General features: G+C 44.5%; 1 protein-coding gene across 2 annotated transcripts in view; it reads left to right on the top strand.

Annotated features, from left to right (window-relative positions):
* IL23R (interleukin 23 receptor) overlaps window positions 1–17,204 on the top strand; it is a 48,907-nt gene that overhangs the window by 9,318 nt on the left and 22,385 nt on the right. For both annotated transcript variants that reach the window (XM_029046561.2, XM_029046560.2), the window contains exons 4-7: window positions 1,312–1,435; window positions 6,446–6,606; window positions 8,292–8,437; window positions 14,241–14,409. In XM_029046561.2, the coding sequence (XP_028902394.1) occupies window positions 1,312–1,435; window positions 6,446–6,606; window positions 8,292–8,437; window positions 14,241–14,409 (600 nt within the window). The remainder of the gene's footprint in view (window positions 1–1,311; window positions 1,436–6,445; window positions 6,607–8,291; window positions 8,438–14,240; window positions 14,410–17,204) is intronic.

Genomic DNA, 17,204 nt, shown 5'->3' with positions numbered 1-17,204 from the left:
ACTAAACCAAATGCTTGAAAGAGTACAGCAAAAGACATATATTCTTTGCCCTCAGGGATCTTACACTCTACGACACAAAAAGTAAGTACAAATTGTGGCAGCATGAGGAAGAGCAAGGTTTTAGCAGGGAGCAGTATAAACGTATCAGAAGGAAACAGATGAATAAACAGTTAGATGTCCAAAGAAGTATAGAGATAAACCTAAAAATAAATAAATATTTTCTATATAAGTGCTGAAGCGATTGAAAAAAATGCACAAGTGCAAACAGTAAGTGTTGGGGTTATACAACTGGGTGTTGTGTATTGTTCAGGGAATTTTGATTTTTTTTTATGGCATTTGTTAAGTGCTAACTTTTTTGTCAGGCACTGTTCTAAGCTCCAGGGTGGATACAGGCTATTCAATTTGGACAAGTTCTTGTCCCACCTGAGACTCAAAGTCTTAGATCCCCATTTTAGAGATGAGGTAACTGAGGCCCAGAGAAGCAAAGTGGCTTGCCTAAGGTCATGCAGCAGACATAGTGGCAGAGCTGGGATTAGAACCCAGGTCCTTCTGACGTCGAGGCCCGTGCTCTAGCCACTAAGCTACCCTGCTTCTCGTGGCTTAGAGGAAGTGGGATTTTAGAGGATTCACTCATTCATTCAAGGAAGTGGGATTTTAGAAGGGTCCTAAGGAGAACTGAGGCCAGTTGGGTTTTGGGGGTTGAGGGAGCCCAGGCTATGTCGGGGTTAAACCCTGAGTGCGGGATCAGAGGCAAGAGAGACGAGGGCAAACTACAGTTACAAGGTGGATCATCTGAGCTGGGAGTACCGGGTGAAGTATTCATTCAACTATTCATTCAATTGCATTTAATTGTATTCAATCGAGAGGATTGGATTAGAGGATTGGGGAGGGATGTGTGCTGAGTAGTACTCAAGACAACATTGGGTGTAACAACAAAATTTAAGGTCCAGAGGGTGGAAAGGCTGGAATCTGAGTAAACAGGGTGGACGCCGACCCGGGAGTCTTGCCGGGACCTGACAAGAGCTTGGATAAGAGTGGTGGCTCTTTGGTGTAGAGGAAAGTGCGGAATCGGGAAGGGTCGGGGAGGAAGCACCGGCAAGATTTAGCAGGTGTTTTAACATGGGAGCTGAAAAAGAGCAAGGAGTCAAGAATAACACCCAAGCTGTGTGTCTTTGGGACAGGGAGGAGGGTGGTGATATTGTCCAAGATGGAAAAGTTAGGAGCAAAGAGCAGGTTTAGGAGGGAAGATGGGAAGTTCAGTTTTTGACAGATTGCGTTTGAGGCAGACAATTTATGTGAATTGATTTGCAGATCCTCCAGATGCTCCAGCTAATTTAACCTGTTTCATCCGCGAATACTCAAGCTACATGGTTTGTACTTGGAACTGTGGGAAATCTACGTACCTCGAAACTAAATATACTGTGCATGTGAAAAGGTAAGTTCTCCCCTTGGAAATTTTCCTGATGTAAATAGTAACTGTGGCATCTGTGGAGCGCTTCCTATATGCCAAGCATTGTAATAGACACTAAAATGAACCTGATAGTAAGTAGGGATTGTCTCTATCTGTTGCCGAATTGTACTTTCCAAGCACTTAGTACAGTGCTCTGCACACAGTAAGCGCTCAATAAATACGATTGAATGAATGAATGAAATATTTAGTCAGAAATTCATTCATTCATGTATTGAGCACTTACTCTATGCAAAGCACTGTAGTGAGCGCTTGGGAGAGTTCAATATAACAAGAAACAGACACATTCCTGCCCACAATGAGCTCACAGTCTAGAGGGCGAGCGAGACATTAAATATAAATAAATTACAGTTATATGCAGATAAATACATATGTGCCGTGGGGAAGGGAGGGAGGATGACTGAAGGAGAAAGTAAGAGTGAAATGAAATGAAAAAAGTTGATCTCCTCAAGGTTGGAGAACAGTTCCTTCGGCTACAAAGTACTTCAAAATATCCTACCATCTTGTCCACTGCCACAGTGGCTGTACTTCTGCCTGCATGATCTAGTTGATCCTTTCCACTCTCTAAGTTTAAATAATAATAATAATAGTAATAATAATGGTATTTGTCAAGCACTTACTACATGCCAAGCACTCTTCTAAAGTGCTGGGGTAAATCCAAGGTAATCAGGTTGTCCCACATGGGGCTCACAGTCTTAATCTCCATTTTACAGATGAGGACACTGAGGCACAGAGACGTTAAGTGACTTGCCCAAAGTCACACAGCTGACAGGTGGTGGAGCCGGAATTAGAACCCACAACTTCTGACTTCCAAACCCGGGCTCTTTCCACTAAGCCATGCTGCTTCTCTCTTCGAGTTGAATTTTGTCTGTTAGTTGTCCTGTCTATGTGGACTGCTCTCTGACTGGATTTTGCCTGAGACCTTCCTCTGCTACTTGCTCTTACCCAACCTACATGATATAATAAAAATAATAATCATGGTATTTGTTAAGCGCTTACTATGTCAAGCACTGTACTATGCGCTGGGGTAGACACAAGATCATCAGGTCCCACATGGGGCTCACAGTCTTAGTAGGAGGGAGAATAGGTATTGAATCCCCATTTTGCAGATGAGGGAACTGAGGCACAGAAAAGTGAAGTGACCTACCCAAGGTCGCACAGTAAACAATTGGCAGAGTCCAGATTAGAACCCAGGTCTTCCGACTCCCAGGCCCAGGCTCTTTCCATCACGCCACGGTGCTTTGGTCCTTAAGGGTGCATAGATTGGAGCTGACCGAAGTGTTGTGAGTTTCACATCCAGCTTGCACGGTTAGCTTTTCAGAAAAGCTCCCAACTACATGTCTCAAGAATGTTTTCCCCTCGGCATCCAAAGCACCAACGGCATTGATTGGCCATCTGTTATGAGGCAGGGTGGGGCTCTAGTCACATGGGGAACATACAGATAAAATAAAAGACACAATCGAGAAGCAGCATGGCTCAGTGGCTAGAGCACGGGCCTGGGAGTCAGAAGAACCTGATTTCTAATACCGGCTCTTCCACTTGTCTGCTGTGTAACTTTGTCAGTCAGTCAGTTAAAACAAGATATCAAGAATGGACCCAAGTGAATAAATTGATCAGTGACGCATCATCACCAGACAGATACATCCACGCTGAAGGAGAGAAGCATCTAGAAGAGCAGCTTTGGCCCAATAATAATAATAATAATAATAATAACCATTATGGTACTTGTTAAGAGCTTACTATGGGCCAAGCGCAGTTCTAAACTCTGGGATAGATACAAGTTAATCAAGTTGGACAGAGTCCTTGCCTCACATTGGGCTCATCTTCTTTATCCCCATTTTACAGATGAGGTAACTGAGGCCCAGAGAAGTGAAGTGACTCACCCAAGGTCACCCAGCAGACAAGTGGCAGAGGCGGGATTAGAACCCAGGTCCTTCTGACTCCCAGCCCCGTGCTCTATTCACTAAGCCTCACTGCTTCCCTGGTGGGAGTCAGATTCTATTCCTGGCTCCTCCTCTTGTCGGCTGTGTGACCTTGGGAAAGTCACTTCACTTCTCTGGACCTCAGTTACCTCATCTGTAAAATGGGGATGAAGGCTCTGAGCCCCAGGTGGGACATGGACTGGGCCCAACCCAATTAACTTGTATCTTCCCCAGTGCTTAGTAGAGTGCCTGGCATATAGTAAGCGCTTAACAAATAACATTAACAACAACAATGCTGAAATGGCTGATGGAATCGCAAGGCCATCGATCGGTTTGCCTATTGTTATTGTTATATTGTACTCTCCCAAGCTCTTAGTACAGTGCTCTGCATACAGTAAGCGCTCAATAAATGTGATTGAATGAATGAATGAATATTGGTATCCCTCACAGATTCCTCCAAAGCAACTTACTGCTGCCTGAGGGGCCTACGTGCATAGCTCATTATGGGCAGGGAACGTATCTTCTAAATGTTATATTGTCCTCTCCCAAGCGCTCAGTACAGTGCTCAAGAAATACTACTGATCGATGGATTGCTTATTTGTTCATTCTCCATTCAATGCCAGGAAAATAAGGGGCTCTCTCCATCTTGAGTAAAACGTGAGCAAGTGAGCAAATACCTGCCTGTCGACTTTGGACATTTTCTGGGAAAATTTTGGACATTAATCAATTGTACTGATTACCTACCCTGTGCAAAGCATTGTACTAAATTCTGGTTGGGGGTGGAGAGTACAATAGAGGTAGAAAGCACAATACCTGCCTATCGGGGGCTTTCACTCTATTACAGCCAGACCTAAAATAACATGCCACGTGGTTTCTAGGCCTTCCTACAAGAAAATTGTAAAAACCCAAGGAAAAAGATGCTCTTGCCACCTGCACTTCCGCACAGCCTCCTGAAGAAAGGCTCCCAGGGAACTCCCTGATTTCTTCATAGCCAAAGTGCTTTGTGGAAAAGGTGCTAATGTAGAAATTAACATAAGCTCTTTCTACAAAAAGGTGTCTCAGAATTAAAAGAGTCAGCTCTGGTTAACACGATCGAGTTCATTTCCATTCTGACTTGTGGTCTAAATGTGTGTGGTCAGAGAAGAATCAGCCACAAACCAGTTATGAGTCTTCATGTGTTCTAGTTCTTCTAAATGGAAAACATTCAAAAATTGACCTACTTTCTCCTATGTACGGCTTACTACCTCCATGCTGTCCTGTGAGGTGATTTACGAGGCTCGAGGTAGGGAAGTTTTAGCTTTGATTGTCTAAAACCTATTTAAGATGGAGAGTCATGATTCTGACTTGAAATCCAGTCGGTTTTACCTCAAGTACTTAAAATTCGAGCTACCTTGAGGATCAGCTGATTTGCTTGGATAATCCCTGACACAGGTCCATGTTCTGATGTTGAGGAGATTCAGAAAATGTCAATATTTTCCCTTACCCTCAACCTATCCTGCAGACACAAACCTCCCACAGTTCCTTCTACTATTGGGTTCAGAATACACAATTAACTGCAATTGAACCTATTCACCCATTACCCAAACCCCACAATCTCAAAAGATCCCCAACCTACAGGGTATAGAAAGGAGAGTCAACAGCTCAGCATAATAATGACCCCCATGCCGCATTTTAGTCTCCATGTGTCTTTGGCAAAATAAACTCCTCTGAGGCGTCCAGAAGGCAGAAGACGAATGTGGATTAAAGATTGGAGGAAGGAATATAAACAACCTTCATTAGCCCGATGATACAACCCTACTAGCAGAAAGTGGAGAAGATTTGAAGGGCAGATTACTAAAAGTCAAGGAACAGAGAGAGCAAAAAGATGGGCCTACACTTGACTGTTAAGAAAACAAAGATCATGACAACTGGAAGTTTTAGCACATTTGTAGTAGATGGAGAGAAGATTGAAATAGTTGATAAATTTTTATCTCCTGGGATCGATAATCAGTAATAAAGGAAGTACTAGCCAAGAAATACGCTGAGAATTAATGTTAGGAAGACTTGCTATGAAGAGCCTGGAAAAAGTCATGGAATGTGCTGATGTAACAATTGCCACAAAATTACAAATGGTCAACTCTATGGTGTTTCCAGCGACAATGTATGGATCCGAAAGCGGGACAGTGGAAAAACAGGATAGAAAGAACATCGATTCTTTTGAAATGTGGTGTTAGCAAAGGCTTTTGCAAGTACCATGGGCCATCCAAAAAATAAACAAATGGATTTTAGAACAAATGAAACCAAAGTGGTTTTTGGAAGGCCAATAATTTGACTTGGGTTACCACATTTTGAACACCTAATCAGGAGGACTACTTCTCTGGAGAAGACACTAATGCTAGGAAATGTCCAGGGAAGACATGGAAGAGGCAAACCAGCAGCTAGATTGATAGAGACCATAATTACGATACAGAAGAACCGTTAGATAAATTGTGGATTATGGCAGAAGACAGGAGAAAGTTCTGGAGTTGCTATGAATAGGAACCGTCTCGATGGCACTTAATAATAGTAATAGTCCAGGTAACAATTTTCAGCCCTTCTTCATGTATTTAAGCAACGAAACCTAGTGGACAAAGCACAGGCCTGGGAGTCAGAAGGACCCAGATTCTAATCCCGGCTCCACCACTTGTCTGCTGTGTGAACTTGGGCAAGTCAGTTAACTTCTCCGGGCCTCAGTTACTTAGTTGTACAATGGGGATTAGGAGTGAGGACCCCACGTGGGACAGGGACTGTGTCCAACCTGATTAACTTGTATCTACCCTAGAGCTTAGAACAGTGCTTGGCAAATAGTAAACACTTAACAAAGACACTTATTTTTATTATTATTGTTATTATTGTTTACAAATAAGGTTCTAGTTTGAGAAAACTCCTCCACTTTATGTTGCCAGATCCACCGAACCAAGCTCATCCTAATGCAGCCGTGTCAAAAAAATGTAATTTTGGAGCCCCGACTAGTGAAGGCCCATTTTCATCGGTGACCACTAAACTGTAACACCTTGGTGATTATTTCTTCCTTCAGTTTACAGACAGCAGAAGAGCAATGGTACAACCCCTCTGAATTTCTCAACATCTCGACAAATCAGCTAAGCGGTGGGCCACTGTATTTCATCTGGGTTCGAGCAGCGAATGCCCTAGGTGTGAAAACATCAGCTCCTCAGCAAGTTCACCTTGATGAGATAGGTAAAGAACGATTCTTTTGGCAACAGCCCAATCGCTTGACTTTCACATACATCATTAACCAGGGCAGCGGATGTGAAATCCACTGGAGCCCCCAAGCCCAGTGCTCTAAGGGAAGGGCACTTATGAGGCTAGGTAGAGTCTCGAGGGAGAGTCAGTCAGTCAAACGTATTTATTGAACGCTTAATGTGTGCAGAGCACTGTACCGAGCACTTGGGAAAGTACAATGGAACAGACATAGTCCCTGCCTTCAGCGAGCTCAGATTCCTCCATGTCTGCTGCCATGGCGGAAGCACATAAAAATCAGGCCGGGGCCCGATAGAATCAAGGGATCAACCAATTAATCAGCTCATTGTATTTGCTGAATGCTTACTGTGCGCAGACCACTGTACTAAGTGCTTGGGAGAATACAGTATTACAATATAATAGTTATACTCCCTGCCCACAATGAGTTGACAGTCTAGAGGGGGAGATTGACAATTCTAGAAATAAATAAATTACAGATGTGGACATAAGTGCGTTGGGGCTGGTGGACATAAGTGCGTTGGGGCTGGAGGCAGGGGGTGAATAAAGGGAGCGAGTCAGGGTAATGCAGAAGGGACTGGGAGAAAAGGAAATGAGGGCATAGTCAGGGAAGGCCTCTTGGAGGAGATGACTTGTCAATAGGCTTGGAAGCTGGGGAGAGTAATCGTCTGTTGCATATGAAGAGGGAAGGCATTCCGGGCCAGAGGAAGGACATGGGCAAGAGCTCGGCGGGATAGACGAGATTGAGGTGGAATAAGTCGGTTGGCATTAGAGGAGCTAAGTGTGAGGCCTGGGTTGTTGTAAGAGAGTGATAAAACCAGAGGCTGAGGGGGTGAGGAGAGGGGGGTGAGACTTCAGGAATCTTTCTGAAGTCCATTCATACCAAAATGAACTCTAAGGAAATGTATGATTTTTACCGCATTCGAACCCAGGTCCTCTGACTCCCAGATGTGTGGTCTTTCCACTGATCCACGCTGCTTCTCCAAAAGAGAATGCTCTTTTTTTCCCCTCCAAGACTGACTCAGGGTAAGTTGGTAGCCCGAGTCATCAGCCTTCTAGGTGCCACTGGGCTCTGACTCCCCTGTTTATTTTAGCAGCATCAGATTTTCTTCCCTTCTCTCTGAGGCGTTGACCATGCCTCCCAGAACCCTCTAGGGCCATGAGCACGTAAAGCGTGTCCAGTGGGCTCTGGTTAGCTCCAGCCAACCCCTACTCTTGCTTCCCACTTATCAGGAAGGACTTGACTCTAGGAATGATAGTAACCTGAGGTGAGCCAATAAGAGAGGGTGTAAGAGTTCTACCCCAGAGACCTTTGAAGAAATGAATTAGCCACCATCTCTTCTCCAACCCTCAGGGGCTGGAGTCCCTCCCAGTTCCGTGATTCTATGAGAAAGATGAGGAGGTGAGCTAGCTGTTGACTGCAGAAGCTGTCTCTACGGTATATTACTCTCCCAAGCACTTAGTACAGTCCTCGGCACACAATAAGCACTCAAATACCACTGAAAAATGGATTGAGAATGCAGTGGATCCTGGCTCCAAGATGCTGGGTGTGACTTTTCTGGGACCTCCCCACCCCCTAGATGCAGTTTTCATTAAAAGATAGAATGATTTCTGCTCAGGCTTAGTCTAAAATATGTCTAAAGAAAATTCTTTTTTTCCTCTAGTGATACCTGCCGCACCCATCATCATCAATGTTGAAAATGGAAACGCTTCGGTCCCCAAAACTTTTATCTACTGGAAAAGGCAAACATCGATGGATAACGTTTACTGCGAAACAAGATACAAGGCCACAACAGGCCAAACTTGGAACGTGAGGCAAATCTAATACTATTTTATACTGGGTGAATGAAGTAGAAGAAGTAGTAGAAGTAGAGAAGCAGCGTGGCTCAGTGGAAAGAGCATGGGCTTTGGAGTCAGAGGTCATGACACTTGTCAGCTGTGTGACTGTGGGCAAGTCACTTAACTTCTCTGGGCCTCAGTGACCTCATCTGTAAAATGAGGATTAAGACTGTGAGCCCCATGTGGGACCACCTGATTCCCCTGTGTCTCCCCCAGCGCTTAGAACAGTGCTCGGCACAGAGTAAGCGCTTAACAAATACCAACATTATTATTATTATTAGATGATTGCAAACTTGATGCCAGGGATCATGTCTTGCTACTGCTGAACTCTCCCAAACAATCAGTCAATCAAAGGTACTTACTGAGTGCTTACTGTGTGCAGAACACTGTACCAAGCTCTTGGGAGACTGCAATACAACAGATTAGGGAGACATGTCCCCTACCCACAAAGAGTTTAGAGGGGGAGATAGATATTAAAATAAATTACAGATATGTACCTATGATCGGTGGGGCTGAGAGCGGGGTGAATATCAAGTACTTAAAGGGCACAGATCCAAATGAGTAGGAGACACGGGAGAGGGAGTAGGGGAAAAGAGGGCTTAATTGTGGAAGACCTCTTGGAGGAGATATGATTTTGAAGGTGGGGAGACAGGTGGTCTGGAGAGGAAAGGAGTTCCAGGCAAGAGGGAGGACATGGGTAAGGGGTCAAAACAGAAGAAATTGAGATACAGGGAGCAAACTGGTATTAGAGGAATGAAGCACGTAGGCTGGGTTGTAGTAGGAAATTAGCAAGTTAAGGTATGAGGGGACAGGCTGACTGAGTGCTTTAAAGCCGATGGTAAGGAGTTTCTGTTTGACGTGAAGGTAGGTGGGCGACCACTGGAGGTTAGTGCTTAGAAAAATGCCTAGCACTGGGTGCTCAATTAATGCTACTGATTGATGGAAAAGGATATCTACTGACAGTGGATACAGTGGGTTAATAGCCCAAATGAGTAATTCTGAAATTTAAGCTTCTTTGTGTGTGTGTGTGTTTACTATGTACAGAGCTCTGTACTAAGCACTTGGAGGAGTTCACTGTAACAGAGTTGGTAGACACGCCTCCTGGCCACAATGAGCTTAGAGTCTAGAGGGGAAGGCAGACATTAAAATGAATTATAGATATAATAAATAAATTATGAATATAGTGACTAGGCTACTCTAAAACTTCCAAAACCTATATACGTACTCTAATTATCATCAATGGGACATTAGTAATATATGCCCCAAACCTATGGCCTGCTGTCTGAGAAATTCAAATTGCTCTGGGGAAATTTCATAAATCTCCTGTCAAGCTGCCAAAATCCTAAAAATTAAGTTTATCACACTGCCCTGTGACTGAGGTGATTTTACCGAGTGTAAGTCTATTGTATGTTTGGGCATGAAGAGAAAGTATGGATGATGGGAATACTTTTGTGTAAAAGAATCGGTATCAAACTTACCTAGTGACCAGGAGAACCGTGGTTCTATTAACTAGTACACGAAAACCACATCACTGGTCAACGTGTTTCCTAAATCCATTCCGTTCATTCAGGCCACTACGCTACTGTGAATTAATTCATTCACTCATTCGATAGCATTTACTGAGTGCTTACTGTGTGCAGAGCACTGTACTAAGTGCTTGGAAAGTGCAATTCAGCAATAAAGAGAGACAATCCCTGCCCATACCGGGGGGAGGCAGACATCAAAACAAGTAAACAGGCATCAGTATAAATAGAATTACAGATATATACACAACATAACAAGTAAACAGGCATCAATATAAATAAATAGAATTATATATATATATGTATATGTGTGTGTGTGTGTGTGTGTGTGTGTGTGTGTTGGGGCTGAAGGGAGAGCAAAGGGACTGAGTCTAGGTGACACGGAACGGAGGGGGAGCTGAGGAAAAGGGCGGCTTAGTCTGGGAATTAAACCCTTAATTGGTGTGGCAGTGTGGAAATCTGGAAACACTATCACACTGACCCAGGCACTAGCCTGTCCCTCGTTGATGGCTACATCTACCTCCTCACTGACCTCCCTGCCTCCCTGCCTCCTGTCTCTCCTGGCTCCAGTTCTTACTTCATTCCACTGCCCGGATCATTTTCCTAAAAAATCATTCAGCCCAAATGACCCCACTCCTCAAGAACCTCCAGTGGTTGCCCATCCATTTCCACCTCAAACAGAAACTCCTTCCCGTCGGCTTTAAAGCTCTCCATCAGCTCAACCCCTCCTACCTCACCTCACTGACCTCCCGCTACAGCCCAGCCCTCACACTCTGCTCCTCTAGCACTTGTCTGCTGTGTGACCGTGGGCAAGCCACTTAACTTCTCTGCTCTTCCGTTACCTCATCTGTAACATGGGGATGAAGACTGAGAGCCCCACATGGGACAGCCTGATTACGTTGGATCTACCCCAGCGCTTAGAACAGTGCTTGGCACATAGTAAGTGCTTAACAAATACCAACATTATTATTATATTCATATAAATAAATAATAAGCAATAATAATGTTGGTATTTGTTAAGCGCTTACTATGTGCAGAGCACTGTTTTAAGCATTGGGGTAAATACAGGGTCATCAGGTTGTCCCACATGAGGCTCACAATCTTCATCCCCATTTTACAGATGAGGGAAATGAGGCACAGAGAAGTTAAGTGACTTGCCCACAGTCCCACAGCTGACAAGTGGCAGAACAGGGAGTCGAACTCATGACCTCTGACGCCCAAGCCCCGGCTCTTTCCACTGAGCCACGCTGCTTCCCCTCTAGACTGTGAGTTTGATGTGGGCAGGATTGTGTCTGTTATTATATTTTACTCTCCCAAGCTCTTAGTGCAGTGCTTTGCACACAGTAAGCGCTCAGTAAATATACTGAATGAATGAAGACTGTAAAGCTCGCTCTAGGCCGGGGACACGTCTACCAACTCTGTTCTGCTCTCCCAAGGGCTTAGGACAGTGTTTCCAAGCGTTTAGTACAGTGTTCTGCACACAGTAAATGCTGAATGAATTCGACTGAATGAATGAATGTTATGCATGCAGTAGGTGCTCAATAAATACCAGTGATTGATTAAATATAAGGGTCTCTGAATAAAGATTGTACCAGTCATTTTATATCCAAAAGTTCGCAAGGCGGGTTTTGAAATTCCTGCTGTCCTCTGCCCCCACCTAGAGGAAGTGACTGACGGGTTTTCGTTTATGCTGGTTTTTTACTCACAAGAAATGACACAAATGCAAAACGCAGCACATTCATTCACTGAATTGTACTTATTGAGCACTTACTGGGTGCAAAGCACTGTACTGAGCGCTTGGTAGAGTACCATATAACATCAGACACATTCCCTGCCCACAGTGAGCTCACACATAATAATAATAATAATAATAATAATGTTGGTATTTGTTAAGCACTTACTTTGTGCAGAGCACTGTTCTAAGCATTGGGGTAGATACAGGGTCATCAGGTTGTCCCTCATGAGGCTCACGGTTTTCATCCCCATTTTACAGATGAGGTAACTAAGGCTCAGAGAAATGAAGTGACTTGCCCACAGTCACACAGCTAAGTGGCAGAGCTGGGATTCGAACCCATGACCTCTGACTCCCAAGCCCGTGCTCTTTCCACTGAGTCACACTGCTTCCCATAACAATGGTATTTGTTAAGCGCTTACTATGTGCCAAGCCCTGTTCTAAGCACTGGGCTAGATAAAGGTTAACAGGGTGTCCCACATGGGGTTCACAGTCTTAATCCCCATTTTACAGATGAGGGAACGGGGCACAGAGAAGTGAAGTGACTTGCCCAAAGTCATACAGCTGACAAGTGGCGGAGCCGGGATTAGAACCCATAACCTCTGACTCCCAAGCCGATGCTCATTCCAATAATCACGCTGCTTCTCCATCTGACAGGCCAGCACTCTTCCCATCCTTAAAGCCCTTCCGGAATCATATCTCCTCCGGGAAGCCTTACCTGCGTAAGCTTTCGTTTCCTACGCCCTGTTTCCCCTTTCTAATTAATCAATCAATCAGTGGTATTCACTGAGCATTCCTCTAGATTGTGAGCTCGCTGTGGGTAGAGAATGCGTCCGTTTGTTGTTATATTGCACTCTCCCAAGCGCTCAGTACAGTGCTTTGCACACAGTAAGCGCTCAGTAAATACAACTGAATGAATTGAGCACTTAATGAGGGCGGAGCACTGTGCTCAGCACTTGAGAGAGAACAATACAACAGAGTTGGTGGATATGCTCCCTGCCCTTAGTCCCACACCCAGTTTAAATTTAAGAATTGGTAATTTTTTTAGGTGGGGGTGGTTAATGGTATTTGTTAAGCGCTTACTATGTGCCAAGCACCGTTCTAAGAGCTGGAGCACTGTTCTAAGCACTGGAGCACTGTTGTGTACTTGGACCAGAATGAACCTGGGTCTAAATATCCAGTCGTAACCCTCTTCATCATTATCCATCAATCAATCAGTGGTATTTAGTGAACACCCAGTATGTGCAGAGCATTGTATTAAGCTCTTAGAGAATACAATATAATATATAATATAATTATATATACCATATAATGATTCCTGCCCTCAAAAAGCTTCCAATCTATATAAAGGCTCAATGTAGATGGCTAACGGGAGCAGCTTGGCAGAGTGGCTAGAGCACGGGCCTGGGAGTCGGAAGGTCATGGGTTCTAATCCCAGCTCTGCCACTTGTCTGCTGTGTGACCTTGGGCAAGTCACTTCACTTCTCTGGGCCTTAGTTACCTCATCTGTAAAATGGGGATTGAGACCGTGAGCCCCATGTGGGACAGGGACTGTGTCCAACCCGATGGGCTTGTATCCATCCCAGCGCTTGGTACAGTGACTGGCACATAGTAAGCGCTTAACAAATACCATCATCATTATAATTATTAAAGGACAAAAGCCTCTTCCAAGGTGTCTACCGACTCTGTTCTATTGTATCCTCCCAAGCACTTAGTACAGTGCTCTGCACACGGAAAGCGATCAATAAATACCACTGATTGATTGATTGATTGGAAAGCCTCTCTGGGATTCAAACTCAGGATCTCCTGTTCACCCAAGGATAACGGAGTTTAGAGCCGGAAATAGCTCAAATGGGAATACGTTTTAGGTCTCACTGGTCCTTAAATGTTCAATGCATAGTTAGTAGTATTTATTGAGAGCTTACTATGTCCAGAGCATTGTACTAAGCGCTTGGGAGAGTACAATACAAAGGCAAATGGACACATTCCCTGCCCACAGTGGGTTGGCAGTCTAGAGGGGGAGACAGCAGCTTGGACTGGTGGACAGAGCCTGGGCCTGGGCCTGGCAGTCAGGAAACCTGGGTTCTAGTCCCAGCTCCGCATTTGCCTCATGTGGGATCTCGAGCAAGTCACTTAACTTTTCATTGCCTCAGTTTTCTCCTCTGTAAAATGGGGATTAAATACCTGGACTACCTCCCACTTCGACTGCGAGCCTCATGCGGGTCAAGGTCTGTGTTCCGTAGGATTATTCTATATCTACCCCAAGGCTTACACAGAGTGAGTGCTTAACAAACACCACGGTCATTATTACACCCCTAAGTTCAAACTGTTCACCCTTTCCCAACAGGTAGCCTTGTCACTTACATCCTCTGGAGGTGAAAAAAATCAATCGAAACGCCCCGCTAATCCTCTAAAACTGGGGTAAAAGCGGAAGCCAGAACCACCGTAGAATTGATGTAAAAAGTCCAGTTTCTCTTGGGACAACAGACATGTTGTCATTTTAACCTCTTCCACTTCAGGTTGAAGACTTGGATGCCCGCTTTCCAAATGGGCAGCGCATAGGCTACGACTTGGAGCCGAAGACCAAGTACGAGTTTCAAGCCAGATGTTGGAGGAGTGTGAGCCAGCCAGCGGGCGATGGTAGCCAGGGGTGGAGTGAGCCCTTTTTCCTGACCACCCCGAGGACAGGTGAGATGCTGGTGGATCTGGCATAGCGGGTAGAGCTCGGATCTGGGAGTCAGAAGGTCGTGGGTTCTAATTCCCACTCCACCAATTGACTGCTGTGTGACCTTGGACAAGTCACTTCACTTCTCTGGACCTCAGTGACTCCATCTTTAAAATGGGGGTTGAGGCTGTGAGCCCCACGTGAGACTACCTGATTACCTTGTGTCTACCCCAGCACTTAGAACAGTGCTTGGCAAATAGTAACCGCTTAAAAATACCAAATTATTATTATTACAGTGCCTGGCACATAGTATATGCTGAACAAATATAATAATAACCCACTCCAATTTTGACATCACAATGTTCTAGTAAGCCTCAAAATACAAACTCTCTGTTGCCACGAGAGAACCACGCTTCTAGGTAGGAGATTTTTGGATGCGTCACATCTATCTGCCCTTTTTTGGTTATTCCCAGATTTTCAAACCTCTGAACTTGACAGGGAAATTGCCAGGAGGATAAGCCCTCTTATGGGTCGAACTCACTCAATGCCAGCTGATTTTTCCATTGGCTCTGTGAACTTAAGCATCTGGTTTGGTTAAGGGCAGACTAAGCTTAAAGCAGTGTGGCCTAGCGGAGAGACAGAGGCCCGAGGGTCAGATGATCTGGGTTCTAGCTCCAAGTCCACCACAATAATAATAATAATAATGATATTTGGTAAGTTAGTGCTTACTAAGTGTCAAGCACGGTTCTAAGTGCTGGAGTAGATAGAAGCTAATAAGGTTGGACACAGTCCTGGTCCCATTTGAGCCCCATTTGAGCTTAATCCCCATTTTACAGATGAGGTTACTGAGACAGAGACAAGTGGTGGAGCCAGGACTAGAACCCAGGTCCTTCTGACTCCCAGGCCCAGACTCTTTCTACTAGGCCACACTGCTTCCCCACTTGTCTACTGAGTGAGCTTGGGCAATTCATTTCGCTTCTCCAGGCCTCAGTTACATTCATCTATAAAATGGGGATTAAGACTGCGAGCCCCATGAGGGAATTGGACTGTGTCCAATTTTATGACTTTGTATCTACCCCAGGGTTTTGTTCAGTGACTGGCACATAGCAAGCCATACATTTTTTAAAAAAGGTATTTAAAAATACCATTTTTTTTTAAAAAAGAAACATACTAATTTGCTAAAAGGAAGACTTCATTGCGGGGTTTCTTCCAAAACTTGGTATTTGCCTTCACTGATCCTCACAACACTTGGTTGCGTATCTTCTGGCCCAGGACAATCAGTCAATCAATCAGTAGTATTTATTGTCTGTGTACAGAGCTCAGTACTAAGTATATGAAAGAGTTCAAAAGAGAAGACACAATCCCTGCCCTCAAGGAGTTTATAGCGTAGCCGGGAGAGGTCGACAAATAAATTTCAAGGAGGAGGAATAATAGAGGATATACGACATGTATAAAAGTGGTACAAGCATTGTGGGATTGTAACTGTTTATAGGTGGTGGGGAAAGGCTAAAGTGACAGTTGGGGGGTTAGAGATTACTCAAAGCAACATTCAGTGGGCGAATATACCACAGACTTCCGCTGAGGTAGCAAGTATTTCCTGGAATTACATCACTCGACACTTCCTTTTCTGAAGGGATTTTAGGGCGATGCTATCGAAGATGAACTAGCCTAGGCCAGATGAGGTTCTCTGAGCCGAGCCTCAAGATCAGCAGCCTTTGACCGCACGGCACAGAAAATGTTGGCATGAGAGGAGTTTCCTGTGCATTCCGCCGATGATTTCCCAGGGCCTAAAGGGCCACTGAGGTAGAAGCTGTCCCTCACAACACCGGGGTTTCAACATATTGGCCCATCTTCCCACTCTTGTTTCCCACCGATTCGAGGAGTGGTGACCAAAAAAATATGTCCTGGAAGGAGTTGTGTGTCTGGGAAGAGATCACACAAATTTGGGATATTTGGGAGAGTACAATATAATAATAAACAGACACATTCCCTGCCCATAATGAACTTACAGTCTAGAGGGGGAACTAGACATTAATATAAATAAATAAATGACATATTTACTTTGTACTAGATGGATATAAGATTATGAGATCAAAAACCATCTTTGTCTTACACAAGTCTAACAGCCTATCTTATATACATTTTGCTGATTCACTCATTCAGTCGTATTTATTGAGCGCTTACTGTGTGCAGAGTATCTGGAAAGAGCACGTGGGGCAGTATAATACAACATGCTGATGAAGACACTGAGGACCAGAGATGTTAAGTGTCTTGCCCAAGATCACAATGGGACTCAAATCCATGTCTCCTGACTCCCAATCCCATGTTCTTTCCACTAGGCAGTGCTCCCCTAGTTTACATTCACTATTATACTGGCCATTAAATTATTGGCCACTAATTAATTAATAGCCATTATTATTATTATTATCAAATAAAACAAACCGAAGAAACCTCAGTTCTAATCGGAGAGATAAGTAGTTCTGATAGGTTGTCATAATAGCTGACAGTTTGTGATTGCAAAGCAGCGTGGCTCAGTGGAAAGAACCCGGGCTTGGGAGTCAGAGGCCATGGGTTCGAATCCCGGCTCCGCCACTTGTCAGCCGTGTGACTCTGGGCAAATCACTTCACTTCTCTGTGCCTCAGTTCCCTCATCTGTAAAATGGGGATGAAGACTGGGAGCCTCATGTGGGACAAACTGATGACCCTGTATCTACCCCAGCGCTTAGAACAGTGCTCTGCACATAGTAAGCGCTGAACAAATACCAACATTATTATTATTCATTAAGCACTTACTATGTGCTGGGCACTGTACTAAGCG

The sequence above is a fragment of the Ornithorhynchus anatinus genome, chromosome 18 (genome assembly GCF_004115215.2).
Source record: "Ornithorhynchus anatinus isolate Pmale09 chromosome 18, mOrnAna1.pri.v4, whole genome shotgun sequence".
Lineage (NCBI taxonomy): Eukaryota > Metazoa > Chordata > Mammalia > Monotremata > Ornithorhynchidae > Ornithorhynchus > Ornithorhynchus anatinus.
This window is presented reverse-complemented; position numbering and strand designations above follow the sequence as displayed.